Source organism: Ziziphus jujuba, chromosome 7, assembly GCF_031755915.1.
Source record: "Ziziphus jujuba cultivar Dongzao chromosome 7, ASM3175591v1".
Taxonomy (NCBI): Eukaryota; Viridiplantae; Streptophyta; class Magnoliopsida; order Rosales; family Rhamnaceae; genus Ziziphus; species Ziziphus jujuba.
Genome location: NC_083385.1, coordinates 18527792 through 18549963, shown reverse-complemented (window position 1 = coordinate 18549963; position 22172 = coordinate 18527792). Strand labels below are relative to the sequence as shown.

The 22172-nt window shown below is 30.7% G+C and overlaps 2 protein-coding genes across 5 annotated transcripts; both read right to left on the bottom strand.

The window, feature by feature from the left end:
* Window positions 1-499: 499 nt before the first annotated feature.
* LOC107425403 (uncharacterized) lies at window positions 500-6072 on the bottom strand. 4 transcript variants are annotated; one of them, XM_016035405.4, is made up of 8 exons: window positions 5540-6072; window positions 5238-5320; window positions 3722-3969; window positions 3431-3589; window positions 3134-3287; window positions 2857-2999; window positions 2715-2750; window positions 500-1464 (listed from the first exon to the last, which is right to left on the bottom strand). In XM_016035405.4, exons 2-8 carry the CDS (start codon window positions 5311-5313, stop codon window positions 679-681), a joined length of 1602 nt encoding a protein of 533 aa, XP_015890891.3. In that variant the 5' UTR covers window positions 5314-5320; window positions 5540-6072; the 3' UTR covers window positions 500-678. The 4 variants fall into 4 exon arrangements, with proteins under 4 accessions (XP_015890891.3, XP_015890892.3, XP_024932341.3 ...); XM_016035406.4 differs by lacking the exon at window positions 5238-5320 and having other exon boundaries at window positions 5536-6072; XM_025076573.3 differs by lacking the exons at window positions 5238-5320; window positions 5540-6072 and adding an exon at window positions 4959-4977.
* A 10077-nt stretch (window positions 6073-16149) lies between these two features.
* On the bottom strand, window positions 16150-21696 carry LOC107425402 (uncharacterized). Its single transcript, XM_016035404.4, has 5 exons — window positions 21116-21696; window positions 19023-20428; window positions 17470-17667; window positions 17233-17384; window positions 16150-17064 (listed from the first exon to the last, which is right to left on the bottom strand). The coding sequence occupies exons 2-5, from the start codon at window positions 20401-20403 to the stop codon at window positions 16564-16566; spliced, it is 2232 nt and encodes a 743-aa protein (XP_015890890.3). The 5' UTR covers window positions 20404-20428; window positions 21116-21696; the 3' UTR covers window positions 16150-16563.
* Between the last annotated feature and the right edge of the window lie 476 nt (window positions 21697-22172).

Here is a 22172-nt window from a genome sequence, read left to right as displayed (position 1 = left end):
ACTCGCACAATTCTTTTTCTTCTCCACAAAGAAAGAAAAAATATTTTATTTCAAAAAAAAAAAAAAAAAAAACGAAGAAGAAAAAGAAAGTAAAAGTTAAGGCGAAAATTAAACAAAACAACCAAAAAAAAAAAAAAAAAAAAACTCTAAAGTAAATATAGAAAGCATGAAAAGTGGAAGAAAAAAGAAAGATGGAAAAACAAATAGAAAAAGGCTCTTTTTCAAATGGAAAGGCCTCCTGGATAATTTTAACCTACCATTCGTTGGAGATAACTTTATCCGGTTAATATGGGATAAGTGTGTGAGCCAAGAGTTTTTAATCTTGTCAGCTGCCATGCACGATACATGGTATTAGGATAAAAATCCTAAACCTGCCAACCTTAAGGAAAAACCAAGCCACCCGTGAAACATTTTCAATATCCTTATTTTCATGCGGTTCAATACCCCTTACCATGAGATCTCACCTTGAGGAAAAAAAGGTTTTGCTAGCTTGAACACGGAAAATGAAATGTGTCATAGGAAAATTTTCATCATAGGAGGGCAATACAAATGGTGTCCAACCTCTGAAACAGATATCTCAACAGAACAATTTGGACAACAAAAATGCTGATTTAGCAAGAAGCTGTTTTCTAAAGACAAGGTCACACTCATTCTACAGTCAACCTAAATAATTTAGTTTTATTGAGAAGCATGAATGTTACCATAATAAGCCATTCCTGGGGGCTGAAGTGGCCGAAAGCTAGGAGCTGCTGGGGGCTGCTGTGATTGCTGTGTAATTGATGGCGGTGGCTGAGCTAATGACATTGGCTGTTGCTGACTGAGCTGCAAGGGCTGCTGGCCCAAAGGTACCATCGGACTCACCATATGAGGTGGGGGTTGGGGTGGTCCTGGAGGCAAGTTTGGCATGCTACTACCGTAACCGTATGGAGCCATGACCCCCCCAGATGGCTGTAAATACTGTTGGGAGGTCGGGTTAGAGAGTAAGTGATATTGAGCCTGTGAAGTTGGAGCTTGGTTCTGCACTGTTGGCTGGGGAACCAAAACTGACTGATAGGAATGATTTGGTGGCGCTGGTGCAGTAAGCAGCTGTGCTGACATAAAAACATTAGGATCCGAAACTGGTATAGACTTTTCTGATTTAGACATTGAATCCATGCCCAAACTCATGGCCACAGAAGTGAATGAACTTGACGATGTGGAGGCCTTTATTAGACCCGCATTCTTTGCCTCTTCAGCAGCAAAAGAAGAAAGAACAGAAGACATTATTAACTGTGAAGAGGTAGAAGCTGCAAGCTTGTCTGCAACCTCAGCTGCAATGGCTGCAGCTGACTTCCTATGCATTTGTCCTGCTTTAGCATTTGCATCAGTGGATGAGATGGTTGCAGCTGATGGTTTTATCACATACTCCTCATCATCAAGCCTTTTCCGCATGTTGCTGGCTTCCTCTGCCTGTGCCTGTGCTACCTATAAATATATATACATCAACATAGCAATCAGATCCTTGTTTAGTTTATTTGTAAAAGAACTGCAATTGTACAACAAGCTTATTCCAGATATCAATTATTTGTTTTTTTTACATTTTCTAGCTTCTGCATGTTTCTGGATTGAATGTATAAAACATGAGTATTTTAATCTCAGAAATATCAGACAAAGGAAAACAAGATTATAGGAATAATCTCTTCAGCACATTCAAGCAATATGGAAATTATTTACTTTCACACAGCATGAAGTCTTTTGAGGAAAAGCCAGGCTAAGGGCAAAGGCATAGCCCTGGAAATTAAAGCTTAAACTTCATTGAGCTTGAATTGAAATTTCAACTGCATATGTAAGGCTTTGCAACAATATAAGCTACCAGTGGAAAATGAGAATAATTAACAAAAAGCAAGAATTAACAAAAAGCAGGATTTTATCCCTATAAATTCATTCAATCAATTTCTCAGTAACATCGGGACTCTAACAGGTTAGTCTCTAACGGTTATAACCCATAGAATAGACAGATTTAACAATAGAATTCTTTCGAAAGCAAGTAAAACTGCTCATCATCATAGAGAAAAAAAGAACTCCTGAATGCAAACTCTCCTGTCAGGATTCTTTATTGCTGACTTAAGCAAAGTACTTCCATCATATTTACCGTCAAAGATTAGACTGCTGGTGACTGGTTCTCATCTACTCAAGTGCAACAATGCAGGTGCCATAAAAACCAAGCAATTGGTTGAGGCAATTATTCTCCAGAAAACTCACTGGCAACAAAAGGTATTGAACTTTGACAATCCAATATACTTGTAAAGCAAAAATGTGGTTGCAGATCCAACCAAAACTGTTTTCATTTCTTGAGAATGTATCGTTTGACTTTATCATTAACTTAAGACATATTTTTAAAAGCTTCCAAGACTTATTGACTTCCAACATGAAAAAAAGTATGCATAATGTATGTTTCAAAGACATTTCAACAATTTCTTTCTCCATATTGTTAATAAGGAAGACTGTTTCCTCTAGTCTTTAATGGTGAAGCGGACACTATATAACTACAAAAGAGGCATACAGCATTTCAGCAAGAGAAAAACTAAAAATAAAACAGAAGAAGAAGAAGCATATAGCATCCTAAGTTATGAAACAGATAAATAATTGCCTAACAAAAACAGTTTAACAAAACAGAATTTGCAGCTTCATCAGTCAACAGGAAATAAATGGGGCCAAATAGGATATAATTCTACCTGCATCTGCGTTCGAACACTCTCCAGTTCAGATTCCTAAGTAAACAAATCAAGGAAGTGAGAATATCATCTGTCTCTGCAACAGTAATATCTATGGAAACTAACTGAACATTAAAAAGAAAATAAAGATGAAACTGAGTACCTGTTCATTCAGAGCTTCTCTTAACTGTGACAGAAGAGCTACTCTATTTGCTTCAACCAATTTAAGTTTCTCAATACACTGCTTCAGAACATTTTCTTCCTCCTCCAGTTCCTTGGCTAAAATTTTCCGCTTTGGATCCTTAACTGAAAAAAAATGAAAATAAGCTTTAGAGAACACCATAGTTTAGGAACTTTCATGGACTTGATAGACACTAGTAAAAATATTGGTTAATGAAACAGCTTAAATTAATTTCCATTTCTGCATGTAAAATTCATACCATCAGCACAGGCAACATCAACATCTTTCTCCAACTTCCTTATATGGTGAACTGCAGACTTGCATTTGCTTGTTTCTGCATCTTCGTTGGGTTCACCGAGTAATGTCTGAAATGCTGAAACAATCTTTTCAGCTGTACCTCCAATAGAAGGTTTCTGATTTCCAAAGGAACAATAGATCAATAAGAAGAATATACAATTAAGTTGAATAAAATAATCATTTCTACAGAAACAGAAGTCAGCCAACAAACATAATGAAGTTGAAAGAGAATAAATAGAAAGAAAGCCTTTGTGCTAACCGTTTTTGTAGAACGTGAATCCTTTTTTACAACTTTAACAGAACGTGAGCGTTTTTTACTGCTGAGCTCCAAGGGTGGAGGCACTTCTTCCCCAAGCATTACTTCTTTGAGGCTCTTTGCACGAGACCCAAATACTTTTCTCTCTTCCCATATGTCCACCTAACAATTTTGTAAGCCCCACATAAATTAACGATCCTTTTTTAATTTACAAATTAAAAAGTAAATAAAATAGCATATCAGTTCAGAAATCACCATTAACTTCCATAGTTAAAAAGTGCAATAGAGACTTACCAATCTGGAAACCACATTCTTTCCATGATCATCACCTTTCTCGCGTACATCTTTAAGCGCTGAAGGAAGAACTTTCCAAAACTCAGTAACAAATTCATTTCCTTTGCGCCTGCTGTTCTGAAGGATGTCATTTGCGAGATAAAGGAGGGGAACTTTCTGAACCATCTGTGACTTATGGAACTGTTTCTCCCATGTTGTAACAACCAGTTCAGCTTTGCTTCGGTGAAAGATACACCAATGTGACAAAGCTATATAAAAAGGTTAAGAAACAGCATCGGAAAAAAAGCACAAAGAAAATACCAATTTCAAATAATTTATGTAGCTCAAACTACATGAAAAAAGAATTTAAATTCAACTTTAATTAGGATTAATACACACACTCTAATTGATAGCCCAAGTTTTCGAAAAATGGCAGAAAGCCTAACAATCGATTAAGTTGTAGTTTCAGAGATTCAAACTTACATCAAAAGATTCTTTGATTGAGGAGGCATCATGATGTTTATGAATTCATAAAATGCGCAAAATCAACCACCTTGAAAGACAAGAAATTGTATCTCAAAGAACCATACAAGAACCAAAGGATCCATAGACAACAATACCATTGCAACGTCAACTACACCGATAATCTTCAAAATACCAAGTACTGCAACAAAAGCTGTAACAGTATATTTAAACGAAGGAAGTAATTAGATATAATTAGCTCCAAATGGAGGATTGGAATTTCATTCCAAAACCCCAAATGGCATCAGTGTATCTCATTGAGGATAACTGACAGTAACAATTTATGCAAACTAATAGCAACCAGGGTAGCAAATAAAACAAATAGATCACGTGGAAATCCCCTGGCAACAATAAATTGTATGACTTCATTTTTAGATGTTAAGCTAAGCAATCAATAAAGTATCCAGATGGTCTTTTTCCTTATTGTTAACCCAAACACAATAAACAGCACTCTAGGCTCCAGATTACAAGAATAATACACAAATCCACATAAATACAGACATTGCCAACTGGAAGTACAAAAGATAATGAGCATTGCTTAATAGTTAAACTATCCTCAAATACCAAATCAAATGATAAAATCAAACGATTTTTTTCTTTTATTTTGACAACATAGAATACGAAAGCAAGATGCACGTGAAACTATATAAGCTATCAACTCCATTAAAGAAGAAAATACTCTCCCATTGCCCATAAATAAGTAAAACTTAAGAAAAATTGCAACAACAGAGGATACAAAATAATAGATCATCAGCCGTAAACAGAGACCCAGCTCTCTTTTATTAATCCAAATAGCAGAAAAGAGAAAATTGGTAAAATGAAACTGAGATATTATAAAAAGGAAGAATTTAATAATTATCGACGAATAGCAATATGAAAGCGATCTCAAAGAAAAGCACACAAATTCTTTTGCAAAGAATTGGAAAACTAGTTATGCTAAAGCAAACAAAACAATACTAAAAAATAAATAAATGCAAAAAATTAAAAAATTAAAAAATTAAAATTGAAAGGATACTTTCGATACACTGCTGAGTGCTGTTAAGCTTAGAAAGCTTGTCGGCAAGTATCTGCTCACTGAATGCACTATCCATCCCACACCTCAATAACAAGCCAAAACCATCACCCCCCACAGAAAAAGCATATATATTTAAGAAAAAACCCTAACCCACAAACCCAAATTTGATCAAAGATAAGACCTACTCAAATCCCAAACACTAAAACCCCTTCACAGGAATTCAAAACCCCATTTTAACACAGAAATTTAAAAAAATAAAAATAAAAATAAAAAATAGAATTACAGTAGCAAAAGATACGAACTCAAATTGCCGGCGTCGAATAAGTTTGGGAAAAATGCTCAGGTAAGATTGGATGAGAATTGCACAGTGATTCGCAAACAAAAGGAACCCTTTCTTTTTCCTCGCTCGGAAAACGAACTATAAAGGCGACAGCCACGGCGACGTTTTGCCGCAAATTACAGAATGCAAAAGCTACTCTGAGAGAGAGAGAGAGAGAGAGAGAGAGAGAGAGAGAGAGAGATCACCGAAGGTGGAAAACCGAAGATGGAGTAGAAATCCGGTTATGGAGCTGGGTTGAGAGTGATTGAATTCGCCAAAAACCCTAGGAACGGCGTCGTTTTGTTTGGGGCAGAGAGTGGCCAAAGAGAAACGCTTCGCAACTGTGTTAGAAAAAAAGAGGGAACACAGAGAGAGAGAGAGAGAGAGAGAAGGGGTGGTTTGTGGAGTTAGTTTTTGGGAGTTAATTTGGGGGGCATTTTTGAGGGACAACGAGAGAAAACACTCAGAATTCTGTCTGAAACGGCTTTTCGGGTAGTCAGTACTACTAGTCCCCTCCCAATCCCATTGATGTTTTTTTATTTTCAAAACCAAATTTGACTCTTTTTTTCCTCTTTATTTATTTGTTTAATAAACATAATTTACTTTGTTTTGTATTTTTTTATTATGCATATGGATCTAAATTTTTTCCTTTCCTTTTTTTCTTTTTTTTAAGGTCAAAGCATATAAATGTAAATCTGTATGGATATTAATTATATATATATATATATTAGATAAAGTAAACTTCTTGATAATTGTTTTGTATTGGATGAATTATTTATATTTGTCAAAATTATAAAATTACAAAATTACTTAGTCGTAACAAATCAAATATGTTTGTTGCCCTAATCATATTACATAAAAATCATTTTGAGTATTTTTTCAATAATTTAAATGTTATCCGTATGACAACTCTTGAATCTGTTGACATGACATAAAATACCAACTCTCTTTTGTTTTGTGTCAAAGTTGGAGGGAATGAAATTAGCTTGGCATGCAAAAAATGTTTCAAATCATTGACACATAACTAATTTCACAATTTTTTGGAGGAGAGTATGAGATTCTTTTGGAAAATGAATATGTTTGGGTAAATTTTTAGCAATAAAGATTGTGAGTCCATGAGGGAACTGATTCTCAAAATCTGGGAAAGTTGTGAGGAAACTTGTGGATTCATTGAAAAATTAGTTTTGATTAAGCTCTTAATGGCAGGTTTGTCCTCATTTCTAATGACATTATTCTCTTAATTACACTTAAATCTTGCATTTTCTTTTTGGTAAACAAACACTAAAAACATAAAAATATTTTTTTGGAAACTACTGCACAAACCAAACAGGGTCTAAGGTCCAATTGTGATTTTATGAAAAATATATAAATATATATATATATATATATATATTGTTACTAAAACTAATAATAAAAACATTGTTAGTAACATGAAAAATCAAACTGTTATCTTGTGTTAGCTTTTCAATTATTATTCTTTTGTCAATTTAGTTGAATTATATAATTTTCTCTAATAAATTGGACAAAATTAATCATATTAATTGTTGTCCAAAAGTAAAATAAAATAGTTTCTAAATAAGAGTTATATAAATTATGTCAACCAATTTTATGTATATTTCCCTTCAAGCTAAAACACTTTTATTTATTTTCCCAAATAATAGCTTAGAAGATAATGTTGAGACTTTGAGGTTTTGTATTTAGATGCTAAGTGTAAAAATCGATATATCTCAAGGGGTAAAACGTAATTATACCTAAAATAAAATAATGTTTGTAACTTAGTTTTTCTGTTAAAAAATATATATATTTATATATATATATATATATATATATATTTGATTATTTTCAATTACTTTCTTTTTTCTTTATAATAACTAAACGACATTAGTATATGTGGAGCATCTAAAAGTGAGAATGGTTTCTCAATATCTAATATCAGGTTTGGTAAGGCGTGTTTGGGCTTGTTTCAATATAAGCATTTATTTTCCTGACATTCATTTCTTGTGGTATTTTTATTAATAACTACTTCGTAAAATAAGTAATAGAATGTTTAGTTATTCATAATAGAGAAAACTTTTATATTTATTTTTGGCATTTTTGTATTTTAATTAATGCATTTATTTTTTTGTGAATGTATTTTAATTAATTCATTGAATGCCCTTTTTTTTTTAAAGTTTGAAGCGCTTATTTGAAGAAGTTCATTTTTTATTAAAAAAAAATACTTCCCAATATTTTACTAAACATTTATTTAAGTTTTTTTTTTTTTTTTCCCTATCTTTGCAGTATCTACTTTAGCTCAAAAAGCACTAGCAAAGACACATATCGACCAACTTAAAAAATAAAATTATAAATTGTAATAATAATAATAATAATAATCTATATAATATATAAAAGAAAAATCATATGCGCCACATGTCAACATAAGCTTCTTCCAAATTCTCTCAAAAAGTACTTTTTTATTTTTATTTTATTTATAATTTATTTATTTATTTATTATTTTACCTTTTATATTTATATCCAAATATATATAAAATCAATTTTTAATATAACAATCAAACAATTGATAAAATGATATATGGTAATAATTTTGAAATAAATTTAAAATAAACAAAATATTTGATTTTGTTTTATTTACCAAATAAGTCAAATACATAAAATGTATTTGCATATATATAATTTTCTTAATTAAATATATTTTAAATATTTTTATATGTACAAATATAGTTATATGGAAATTAATAAAGATATCTTTTATTTGGGAATAAAAATATAATATCATAAATAATAATTGTTAAACTAGCAAAATAAGATTTATTTTCAAAATAAATTATTTGATCTTATTTTATTACCAATTAATGTATATTTTTATTATTATATTAGATAAACGACCGAAAAAGACCAAATTTTGATCAATTATATTAGGACCAATGGAGAATATCTTAAAGATCATTAACTAAGAATGCAAGTACTACCCTTTTTAAATTATATATATTTTTATTCTTATTATTATAACATTATATAATATAATATTTTAATATATTATCTATATAATATATAAAATAAGAAGAGTCACTACCACGTGTTATCGTAATATTTTTTTAAATTTGCTCCAAAATTATCAATAAAATAAAATATTATTTTTTTTATTATTATTTATGATCCTATTAAAATATTAATCAACATCAAATTGAATAATTATTTAAAGCATGGTATTTTTTTACCTTCTATAATTGTATCCAATATATAAAATTTATTGTTATAATCATTAAATATATATCTATATATATATATATATATGACCTAGAATATTTCTATATATATAATAGATTTGGATGTGAATTAAAAAAATTGTTTGAAAGAATATGATATTTTTACCTTCTATTGGTTGTACCAAAAAATATATATTTTATTATTATAATATAATATATGTCATAAAGTGCATTTGCATATATATGGTTCCCATAATCAAATATATTTTAAATATTTTTATATATACAAATGTGATTATATGGAAATTAATAAATATATTTTCTTATTTTGGACACAAAAAATTTCATAAATAGTATAATTTTATTTTATCAATGAAAAAATTTGAGATATCTTTTTTAGAATAAAATTGTTAAACATGGAAAATTGATATTTATATTCAAAACAAATTATTTGATTTTATTTTATTTACCAAATAAATTAAATACATTTGGTTATAAATTAGTAAATGTAACCTTCCGGTTATTTAAAATTTCGATATTCAATGTTTTAATAGTTTTTATTCTTTTATATTTCTATTTTAGTTATTAAAGTTATTAAAGTTTTTTTGTTTTATTTGATTTTTGAAAACCAAGAGCTATATGAGAAAACCAAGAGCTGAATGAGAAAAAATGTTTTTGGGGGCTTCAATTGAACCCGGCTGGCTAATGGAAAAAATTGATTAGTTTTACGATTTTTGTTTTTGGTTTTTTTTTTTTTTGTTCATTATTATTTTTTTTTTCTTTTTCTCAGGGAATTACTGAAAGGAATGTTAGTGTGCGTCTCCTCCTCATGTCTCGATTGAAGCCTGAAAGGTAGGAGAGTGATCATGTGTTTAAAATGAGGGTAATTTGGAGAAATAATCTAAGTATTTTATTATTATTTTTTAAAATAATTTTTAAATGTTTAATTGGAAACTTATTTCCCAAAAAAAAAAAAGTTTAATTAAAGACTTGGAGTTGTTAGAAAAATTAAATATCTAATTAGATAAAATAAAATAAAACACTAAAATTATTTTTTTTAAATTGATAAGATGATTTTTATAATCTTATAAAGTAATAATGGTATATATCTTTTTCTTTTTCCCCTCTTTTACTTCCTTTTCGTTTTAGTTTTGGTAGAAAAAGATGGATGCACTCTACATGCTCACGTACCTAATGACATAAATCAAACCAATTGTAGTTGTCATTGAAAAATAAAAAAGAAAAAGAAATAAGAAGTATTTTTAGTTGTTAGTAAGTTTTCTTAAAATTAGTTTTAAATATTTTTTTCTTAAATTTAAATTAGATTTATAAATTAGAATCTATATAATATATAAAAGTAGAATAATCAGTATTACGTATTATTATAATATTTATACAAATGATGACATCATCAAGTGGTCTGGACAATAGGCACAACACTGGACAGTAGGAGGCACTAAGTAGTATAGTAGTAAATAGTAACATCTATGAACCATACTCGACACACTTTATATGCTACCTGAATCATTAATAATTTTGACATTTTCACCTAATTCTTAAATTACTTTTTCACTTCGATTTTAAACCTTTCATATTTCTGTAAAAATTTATGTTTTTAGTTCTTTCAAATTTATCAGTTATATGGTGATAATGGATGGTTTTCTCAAATAAATCTCCTTAATTTTATAATCAAAACACATCTAAAAAGATAGTTATAATAAAAAATATTTTAAAAAATAATAATGTATATTTTAATATTTTTATTGTTTTGTTATATTTATTTTATGTGTAGATAATAAGACTTTATGTACAGTGATTAATGATAAAATAGATCTTCTAATTTATATAATTTATAAATTAGTATATTTATTTATTTGTTGTATTTATTTAATTGTAAAATAATAAATTATTTTACAAGATAAAATATATGTAACAATTGATAAATTACCTTACAAAGTAAAAAGTAAATAATAATAATAATAATAATAATAATAAAGGTAATTAAATTATATTATAAGAATTTAATATAAAAAAATTAATTATTTACAAAGAATAAAAAATATTAAAGATAGATTTATTATCTCTTTATTAATATCTATGTTAGTTTATTATATTTAATTTATTTTAAAATAAAAAGATTTTGTATATGGTAATTTATAATTACATTCCATACATTAATACATACACATAGATAGATGTGCAATAAATGGAATTTCAATATCATAATATATAGATTTCAATAATGAAATTGATCTTAATAAAATATATCTAACCATAAATAAATTATCTTATAAGGTTATAGGATAAATAATAATGATAATAATAATAACAATAATAAATATAATTATATTATATTATGAGATTGAATCTAGGTAAAGTAATAAATTGCAATATTATAATATATAGATTTCAATATCATAATATAATTAATTATTTGAAATTAATAATGATGATTCAATATTGTAATATATAGATTTCAATAATTAAATTGATCTTCTTATTTAATCTTCTTAAAAGAAGAATGGTAACCATACATGGTCAATTTTCAAATTAATTCAAATAATGAAAAAAAAAAAAGCTTTTTAATTTGAAATGATGGCTTAATTTTAGGAATTGAAAAAAATTTACATTCATTGAAAAAAAATATTTGTATCCTTATAAAATTTAAAGGTCTTCACATGTAAATAACTAATGAAGCAAGTGATATTTAACTCCCAATCAATCAAACATATAACTATTGACTAATATTTCCTCTTTAATTTCAATTTTTGTTATAATAAGAATTATATAGTTAATTAATTGGATTCAATTTGAATATAATTAATTTTCAAAATCATCTATTATAGTTAGATATACCGTGCATCGCATGGGATCAATACTAGTAACAATATAATAATAATATTCTAGAATAGCCTTAGATGATTTTTAAATGAAAATTTCTATTTGCAATACCAAAACAATTCGACATAATTACTTTTAAATTTTCAAAATTATCCTTTTTTATATCGTTTAATTTTAAATTATTTAAAAATATATCTGTATGATTTCTCTCTTTCCTTTACTTACCTTGTAACTAAATGGCCAACAGTTGCATGGTGGAACTTCTCTTTCGGACAACCATGAAGGCTATGTTTTTCCCCACAGCTCGAATTTTTTGCACTCATTCAGTTATCAATATATATTTGACCCTCAACAACATCATAAAGCGTTCTAATCTCTGTCCATTTTCTAATTTCATCCTCACTAGTTGATTCAAACTCCAAGAGTGATGTATCACCATAGTTGTCGAAAAGCAGATCCTCCACCGTTGCTAAGCGAGCTTTTTGCTGGTGGCTCTTTTTCCTTTTTTCTTTTTTTCAGCTTTCTTGTTGATATGTTTGGATACCTCATTCGGTGGAAGCGTTTGGCCAGGCTCAGACACCAATGAAAGAAGCTTGAGATTTCTATGACATTGTCCTAAGAATATCTAAGTTGCAAAAAGTGTGTGTTGTTAATGAACGATAGAGTCGTACTGGAAATTAAGAAATCATAACCTTTGAACACCTTGGCCTCCAGTTTTGGCAATTCAAGAAAGTGAAAGAGACATAGAATTTGACCTTCAAACTGAAAAGAATGTAATTTGTTTTAAAAAAGAAAAAAAATGAGTGAAAATAAAAAAGAAGAAGAGGAGGATAATTTAGTAAAATTAATTTTGTTGAGACTTTCTAGAGTTATTTTGAAATCGGAAAAATAATTTTCATTTTTAAAAACATTTTCAGTTTTTTCTTTTTTTTTAAATTACAAAACAAGCTTTTAAATTTTCCTTTCTTTTATATTTTTTTCAAAATTAAAAACCAAAAATGCTAGAACCAAGAAGAAAAGAAATTTCCAAAACAAAATTAACCTTTGACATAGTCAAGTCACCAAAAAAAAAAAAAAAAAAAAAGGTCTATGCAAGAAGGAAAAAAAAAATTAAAAATCCATTCACTGTGCTAGATACATGCCCCATACTTGAAAATAGAATGAAATTATTAATTTAAGAGTTAAATAGACTTTACCTTTTGGATTTTAATGTGTTTGTTACTTTACTATTTTAACTTAAGGTTTTGACACATTACCATTTAAATTACTGTTTTAGTGTCATTTTAATACAATTTGAAACTTTGTTTGAAGAGGCTGATGGAATGCCTTACTGGGGGTGTTCAAAAATACAACTCATTTGATGAAACCGACTAATCAAATTTAATCTAATCCAATTTTATTAGATCAATTGAATGAAATTATATTAGATTGGATTGAAAATTATGAAATCCAATTAGATTGGATCAATTATTGATTTTAGTGTTTAAAAATAATCAATCCAAACAGAATACACCTCACTAGATTATTTCTCTTATAGCAAAGTAATATATTAACATTTTAATATTTATGTTTATTACTGATGTTTAATTTTGTATACTGATACATTTTTAACTAATAAAATTGATTATAATATTTGTTTATCTTGACAAGAAAGCAATAATGGATGTGGAGCTTCGATAAGACATTGAGAAGCTTTGATTTATGACTTTTTGAAGCTTCAAAGCTTGTAAAATGATTTAGATTTTGCTATTTAATGTTTTATGAATAATGAAATTTAGTTTAGAAGATGGATTATGTTATTATAATGTTTTAGAAATTTTTGTGGAAGTTAAATTGTTGGTTGTATTGTAATGTTGCGGAAGTGTTTTTTTCTTTTTTCTTTTTTTGAAACTTGAACTTGGATTATAATTTTTTTTTTGTATTATTGATTATGTTATTATAATATTGAACATTGGATTGAATTGGATAAAAATTAAATCCATTCCAAAATCAATAGAAATAATCAATTTAAATTGATCAAAATTTGATTGAATTGGATTTGATTTTTTCTTATTATTATATTAGATTAGATTGAAAAATCAAAACACATATCTATATTGAATCAAATAAATAACCAATTTAAATTGATCAAAATTTGAATATTCGTTTGATTGAATATTGGTTAAATCCATTGGACGAACACCCCTAGCCCTTACCTTCATTACTCTTGGACAAAGTCAAGGGCATTGGATGAATAATAATAATAATAATAATAATATTGACTTTGGGTTCACAGCATACTCCCTCTTCACCTTCCAGCTCGTATCCTTTAAACTTCCAACACAAACTCCAAACCATAAGAAAGATTAGGAGGAGCTTACAAGATTCCAAGCTTCAACAATGGTTTCATTACCCCTTCCATTTGAGTTTTGTGGGATAACTGATAAGTTGTAGTTGCATACAGTGATACTACGGTAGCTTGAAGAAGTACCAACGTTAATAAAAAAGAAATTAGGGCAGCTTGAAGAAATATTAGCAAGGCAAGTATAATGAAAATGAGACAGATCCTCAATCTTGATGTTTTTCCTCATCTACATCTACATCTTTGTCTCCATTTTTTTCCTTATCTATTTCTTTTCCTCATTCGTTTCACAATAATCATTTATAAGCAAGGAGGTCAATTGTGAAAGAGGAAGCATATTATGAACCCCAAGCCAATTTTTATTTTTTTGATTTTTCTCAAATGCTCCTAATTTTGGTTTCAAACAATGCATATAAGGACTTTGCGTCAACCTCTCTAAACAGTCATTAATTGTACTGAAATAACATTAAAAGAGTAGTTCAAGTGGTAATGCATCAAATTTTTTAGTTCATGTTGTAAAATAATAAGCACGGTAAAGTTCAGGAGATAAAAGTATATTTAACCCTTAATTTAATTTTTTTGCTAGAAAAATAAAATGGCAAAGGAGGTGACCAAACACATTCCCTACTTTTGATCAGCAAAAGTTAAGCACTTTTAAATCATGAAAAAAAAAAAAAAAATCTAACCTTATCAAGTTTGGTCATTAGGCCAGTTAAATCATTTGGAAATGTTATAATCATACATAAATTCAAACTTTTAACTATCCATGGAATTTCTGTATCTGGTTTAAAAATCTCAAATTCTAATCCTAAACCCACAAAACACTTATTTTGAAGCTACAGAGAAACAAAATTGAACATCAAGAAATCCTATATCTTTCAAGGAAATTCAAAAATGATAAAAGGACAAATACACAGGTAACAATTCTACTGCTGAAAACAGATTTCACGAGCACGAAACAAACTCAAAATCTATGCAATGGGTCGCCCTGCAGTATCTTAATGATATCAGAATCACCTACAGCGCGAAGGAAAAAATAATAAATAAATAAATAAAATAAGAAAAAAAAAAATTTCTGCAAGTCATTTAGCTGAAAATTACAGTTAAATTCATAAAAAAATCACAAAACTACGAGGATCAGTAATGCTAAGGCACGAAACACGAAAATACTTGCCACATGCTGTTCTCAAATCAACATTGTCTGTAAAGTCACAAAACACAAATAATAGTTCATACATACTCAAATGTTGATGAAGGATAAACGGAAACTCATTTGCACCATAACAATTTTGTCCCTTCTACCAATCAATCTTACAATACACACATTTCCATGTAAGTTTATATCATCAAAAAGTCAGGCTTGATGTTTTTCATGTATAGAATTATGTGTGAAAATGGCCAAAGAGCTCAAAGCAACAGCAAATGTGAAGCATAAACTACAAAAAATTTTCACAAGGAAGGAATCAGAAGAAGTTGCCTCAAAATCTTTTGCAGATAACTGATAATCTAGAAATTATAGGAAATGATTAATTGATTATTTAATCTCATATTGTTGGAATAAATCATAACTGTACATTCTAATAAGAAATGATTTTTCTCCTCGTCTAAAGCAAAAAACAAGTTCGCATATTTTTCATCAAAAAATATATATATATATATATATATGATAATAATAATAATAAGTATCCACATAAAAGATGTTTTATCTATAATATTCATCATTAATGACAACTAAACTTTTCAATTAAATTGGGTCTTACCTTTAAATACAAATATAAAGGTCATAAAAGTGGATCTTTCGACAACAAAAATAAATAAATAAATAATAAAAATTACTCTTCTTCCCTTTTTTTTTTTTTTTTTTTTTTGGTTGGGAAAAAATTACTCTTCAAATCCACAGAGTGATTATTGCATTTACCATATCATATACTTATTTTTGAACTATTATAACGTCAACTTGATTACAACCACGGTATATTTGATTTTAGCAGGACTTTTTTTTATTTCCAAAAAAAAAAAAAAAAAAAAAAAAAGGCGCCCAATCAAAGTAGCAGGCTCTACCAAGTTGGCGATGGCAAAATATGAAAGGTGGAAATACAAGATTTTTGCAACGGCAAAGTACTCTAGTACCAGCGGCTACAACTCTAAGCAACTCTTAATAGAATTTTGGAGCCAGTGAAGGACCCCATGTGCAATAATACTTGATTGATAAGAATAGACCCAAAGATGCACTGATGAGTCTAAAGCATGTGGCTATAGATCCTACATTTCAAGACTAATATATATCATAAAATCTTCAAATACAAATTAACTTCTAACACTAACAAAATAAAAGTTGCAACTCTGGTTCAATATGAAATCCAACATACAAACCAGAGGTGTGTCGATCCAATCCACCCAATACAACTTAGCCTAAGCCAAAAGCAGTTTTCCTAGAAATCCAAATCCATCAACAAAATCAGGGCCTTTTGGCATGGCTGGTACATTCCCTTCCAACAAGGAAAAAATTGCAGACTTGCAGAATTTGCAAGCATACAATATTTCCTTACCATTATCTAACATACTGACCTACCCATAACAATTTCCATAGAGCAGCAGCCATAGATACTAACATTTTACCTACTGCCTTTTGTTTTTCCCTTGCATTGCAAGTTTTGCTTCCACTTGTTCTTCTGCCAATGGTAAGTAGTAGATCCGTGGAATTGCTTTGGTTTTTCTGAACAGGTCATCCAGAGTGACAATTGGAGGATCAAGCTTCTCTGCCAGTGGAGGTGCAGGTGGAAGAGGAAGCTGCTCTCTTGCTGGGGCAGGGTTAGACAGTTGTGGTGGTGGTGGTGGTGGAAGAGAATGTGGAGGAGGAAGCTGCTGCTGCTGCTTATGTAGACGAGGGGATGGCTGCTGTAAGTTTGGTGGGATTGAAGAAACAGGAGGACCAAGATTGGCAGATGCAACTGGAGTCTGTGGAGTCTGTGGAGTCTGCAGAGTCTGCGGAGTCTCAACCCTGGTCTTTACTTCCTGAGCATCAACAAACTCAGCTACAAGAAGGCGCCCACCGTTTGGCGGCCATTGCAAGTTGTACACAGCATTCCGCGTCTTTATGGCTTCTTCTACCGATGAATACTGCATCTCCACAGAAATTTCACAATCATTAAATCAGTTTCGTTCAACTGGTTCTTTGTTCAACAAAACTAAATACAGGAAGCAGTAATTTTCTAATCTAGGAATAAAAATTAATTTCTTAGAGCACGCATGTAAGCACTGACACAAGGGAGGGAGAAGGATTCTTACAGTTACATAGCAATGAGTTTTGATGTGATCCATCCAGAAATTGGTAACTTTCCCAGTTTTGCCTAAAAGTTCTTGCACAGCTTTCAAGGTAAAGGGGCGTAGAAAACGATCAATCCTGAGGGAATTAGTTGGCGTTTTAGGTGACGGTGGAACTGCAGAATGATGAAGATATATAAAAAGTCAAATCAAACGTTGCTGAATATCTGAAATCCAACAGAATTCACAATAATAACTCACCAACACGTTCCTTTGTTGCATCCTCACTAACTGTTGAGTCAGATCTAGAGAAATTGCGCTTAGGAGCACCTGACTGAAAATTGTCTTTGGGTGTGATAGGTGTAATATTAGAACTTTGTGGTTCAGGAACTTTAAGGCTTTCAGAGTTCCACCTACGCTGCCTCTTTTGAGGCTCACTGTTTCCCCCCAATGCTTGATCTGTGAAAGTACTCTCATAAGCGAAAACAATCACAGGACAACCAAATGTAGTTTACCAAAAAGTTCACTTCCTAACAAGTAGAAAACCAAGTATTTGATCTCATTTCACACTACAGATGGAGTAATTAGGATACAGGTCGAGATAAAGGCATAAAAAGCTTAAATAGCCATATACAATAAACAAGATAGATACTTCTCAAGGTTAGAATGAAGATGGAAAAGGAAGGACAGTGTCTCAAACTTCGTATTTGTCTTTTACCAGTAAAGATTTCTTAACGAAAGCAGCATATGCCTTCATCTATCAAATATGCATCTTGCTAATTCATCAAAAAAAACAAAAAATATGCATGTTGCTATACAACAGACACTCTTTGCAAGTATCACAGACGTGATAAAAAATAGGTTATTCAACAAGGAAGAACGAAAAACATACATACAGATCCATTCCCCTAATACCAAAAGCCACAATAAAAGGGTAAAGATTCTAAAAAGTGCTCCTGTTTGCTGGACTAAAAATGGCTGGGCAGCATGAGAAGTCCAAAATTATGTGTCCCACACTACCAATACCAAAACAGTAAACTCCACACAGCAGCTGTCAACTGTTTTGCAATTCAACAACCATAGTGTTTCTCTTATAATTTATTCCCCATATTATAAATCGGCATTGCCTCCATCCTATTAATTTATATTCAAAATTACCTAATCAGTGAAAATGATTACGACTTCCTAAACCAAAGACTACAGGTAAAACAAGCTTACTGCTGGTTGTTTTTTCACCTTCTGTTCAGATTTCCATAATAAAATAACTCAAATAATCGAAATGCAAAAATTGATAGATAGAACAAACCAAGTAAATGCAATACGCGGAATGCATAGACGGAGAGAGAAAGAAATGAAATACATTAAAATATCTATAATGGCATGCCAAGTATTCTGAATGGTATGCGGAAAAAATACAAATGAACAGAATTAAACCAGTAATGGGAATTTATAATATCCAATGCCCAAAAAGCGAGTGGCATAAAAGAAGCTGGATAATACCAAACAAAGACATTTACTTTGCATTTCGTTACAGCAATTGAGATAAAACAATACAAGTTGCAGGCAATTCTATACTTAAAATAATTTAGGGGCACCGATCTTAGAGAGAAAAAAGCATTTTCAGTTTTAAGGCCTGAGAGTCACACTGACATAACACAATCACATATGCCAGAAGCAGAAGCAGAGGCTATCTGCTGCAGAACTACACATGAACATTGGAGCAAAACTTCAAAACTTGCAAATAAAATCATGTTTAAAATTAAAAGTAGAAACTAATTAAGAAAGAAAAATAAATTTATGGCTGCAAAGCTCACCATTAAACTTCCTTTTCTCAGCAATTGCAGTTGGACGATCCTTATTCTCAACATGATCATCCTTTTTGTCTGCAGGAAAATCATCTCCCACAACATCAACATGACTTTCCTCCTCCTTCGCAGCAGAAACATCAATTTTCTCAATCCTATCTCCCACATCATCAGAATTATACCTAGAATCAATTTGTTTAATTTCTAGCACATCTTCTTCCATCGAATCATCTCCAGAACTTCTGTCTAAATTTAACTTTTCAGAGTATCCCACATCTACACTATCATTTTTCTTGCTCAAATCTGCATTATTATCACTGTCGTCATCCTTCTCCCCAACAGATGCCTTGCTCTCATGTGGCTCTTCAACATCCATTGGATGCGAGTCACCACCAACAGGTACAACAGTACTGGATGATGGTTCCACCATCTCCGGCTTAATAACATCTAATTCTAATTTGACATGATCAGCAATTATATTATCCTTTAGTTCAATCTTTTCATTAATTGACACAGAATCAGTAGAAATAGAATCATATTTTACTTGAGACCCTAAAATAGGGCTGACCTCTGATACCTGGTTGTTCGGAGCAGATACCTGGTTGTTCGGAGCAGACAGGTTGAGCATAACATCCCCGGATGTAGAATTGGAGCACACATTCTCCAGCTGGGGCTTTGAATTTTCACTCTCCAGCTGGGGCTTTGAATCATCACTTTCCAGCAGGGGCTTTGAAGTGTCACTCTCTAGCTGGGGCTTTGAATCCTCATTTGCCACCTGAGGCTTCGAATCCTCATTTTCCACCTGAGGCTTCGAATCCTCATTTGCCAGCTGGGTCTTCAAATCCTCATTCGCCAGCTGGGGCTTTGGATCCCCATTCTCCTCCTGAGTTTCAATTTTCTGCAAATCTTGCTCAGTTTCTGTTACACTGGGTACCACAAACTCAGCAACTGACATACTAGTTTCCACAGTAGTTGAATGAACAACCAGCTTCTCTTCCACTGCTGCAGAATTTTTATCAACCAGAACATACCCCTCCTGGATATTCCCTTGAACCAAGGCTGCTGCACTATCATTAATGTCAACCTGAACAGGAGCAACATCCACTTTTCCAGTCTTCTCACGGCCATCATCCACATTGCCTTCAATAGGAATTGAATTTGTGTCTACAGTTTTCACTGGAGCTACATCCCGAGGATCACCATTAAGACCATTATCCACATCCTTTTGAGCATTCGCTCTTTCAATACGGACTGCTTCATCCAAAAGTTTTACCAAATCCTCCTTCAAACCCTTGGTTGTTAATTTCCTCCTTCTTAGCTCTTCTTTTAACTCTGTAACCTTCCAGTGATCAAGAGGTCGATTGTCCAGAATCTGATATGGTGAAGACATCTTTGCCAATCAAAGTTCACGTACCCTGATTAGAAACAAAATAAATTTTCAGCCACAAAAGTTAAAACATTAAAAAATATATATAAAAAAGAAAAAGGATATCTTCAAAAAGCATTAAAAAAAACATACATCTAGCATAAATACAACATTATATCATTACAAATGATTGAAAAACCAAAAACCATGACAGAACTGCAAATAGAATATATAACAATTAAGAAAAACGTGGCATTAAAAATAAATAGTAGATAACTTTTCAAACCATTTCAACATCAAAGGTCCACTACCAGAGTTTGGAATAAAATGCTACATATTTGTCTTGTTGAAGCCATCATCATGAAATATATAAAGGTAGGCACAAGATTCCAATAACTAAACACACGTTAGCAACAAAATATCCATCTAAGAAAACGGTTAAAACTAAAAAATAATCTTTCTTCCAGCTGAAGAAAAAGAAATGCTAATTTTCTTAATTCTTATATTCTACGTCCACATTATACCAACAGAAAAGAGCCCTGAAATTGATTATTCATCAAAACCCCAGATTACAAAATGCAGAAAGAAAAATTAAACAGGAATTATTTCTATGAAATTCAAAACATCCACTAACAACTCTTGAAATCAACCCCACAAAAAAAAAATGCCAATGGAACAGAAGCAGAAGCCACAACCAAAATCTAACATATGGATTAAATATGAGCAAATTACTCACACTGATGCAGTCGCTTCCCAGCAAATGAAAAACAGCGAAAAGGCCAAGACTTCCTTTGAGGGAGAAAAAAAAGAAACAAGTTGGGAAAAAAAAGCGAAACCCTAATTTTCACAACACAAAACCCACCATTAGAGAAGAAAGCACAGAAAACATCATCATCAACGTCAAGAACAAAACCCAAATACGACAACGCTATAATATCAGAGCTCCTCCAAGAAACCAAAAGTACTCCCCAAAATTCTGCCTCAAAACCTGTTAAATTATGTTCCCTGAAAACAACCAAGATAGGGGAGGGGAAACCAAAAAAAAAAAAAAAAAAAAAAAAGAAGAAAACCAAAAAAAAAAGTCTAATACACAGAAGCAAAATGTGAACCAAATGACAGAGAGAAAAATATGAAAGCGGTAAAATGGAAACCCAGAACGTTAATTTTCTTTTGTTTGGATTTTAGGGTGTGGATTTGGGGGATTTTCTTGGGAAAATTTTTGCAAGTAAGAAAAACAGGGTAATCTAGGGTTTCTCTTATAATGCTTTCATAGTTTTTCGCGTTCGTTATCGAAGAGGAATGAGAGAAGCGAATATGGGGCCACAGAGGCTTTCCTCTAAAATACCCATAGATTTCTTTCTGAAATTCCGAAAATACCCTTTCTTTGGATTCTCTTGGGTTGGGCTTTATGGTCGGAGCCCCACATTTTTATTGGGTTGTCGATTTTTGGTTTTGAGGCTCTAACCCCATCCTCAGTTCGTTGACCCAAAAATATAAATATTATATGAATACATATTACATAATTATATTTTTTGAAGATACCCACAAAAAAAAAAAAAAACAAGTAGCTCCGGATGATAGAGCATCTGTATTTGTGCCTATGAAAGCACGAATTCGAATTATAAAAAAAAAAATTTAAATAGTTTATAAATTAAATAAATTATTAAAAAAAAAAAAAAAAAGAATAACATATCTTTATTTTGAGAAAGTATATTATTCAAATTTAATAATGGTAAGTTTATAATACAGATAACATAAATGCATAACATACATCATATTTCAACTATTAAAAC

Excerpts from the sequence above, each read along its gene's own strand:
- LOC107425403 (XM_016035405.4), bottom strand. The coding sequence starts at position 5,313 with ATGGATAGTGCATTCAGTGAGCAGATACTTGCCGACAAGCTTTCTAAG. Across the intron at positions 3,590-3,721 it reads AGAATGTGGTTTCCAGATTG|GTGGACATATGGGAAGAGAG; the intron begins GTAAGTCTCTAT and ends CAAAATTGTTAG. Across the intron at positions 1,465-2,714 it reads GTGTTCGAACGCAGATGCAG|GTAGCACAGGCACAGGCAGA; the intron begins GTAGAATTATAT and ends ATATATTTATAG.
- LOC107425402 (XM_016035404.4), bottom strand. The coding sequence starts at position 20,403 with ATGTCTTCACCATATCAGATTCTGGACAATCGACCTCTTGATCACTGG. Across the intron at positions 17,668-19,022 it reads TGAGAAAAGGAAGTTTAATG|ATCAAGCATTGGGGGGAAAC; the intron begins GTGAGCTTTGCA and ends GTACTTTCACAG. Across the intron at positions 17,065-17,232 it reads AAACTCATTGCTATGTAACT|TATTCATCGGTAGAAGAAGC; the intron begins GTAAGAATCCTT and ends GTGGAGATGCAG.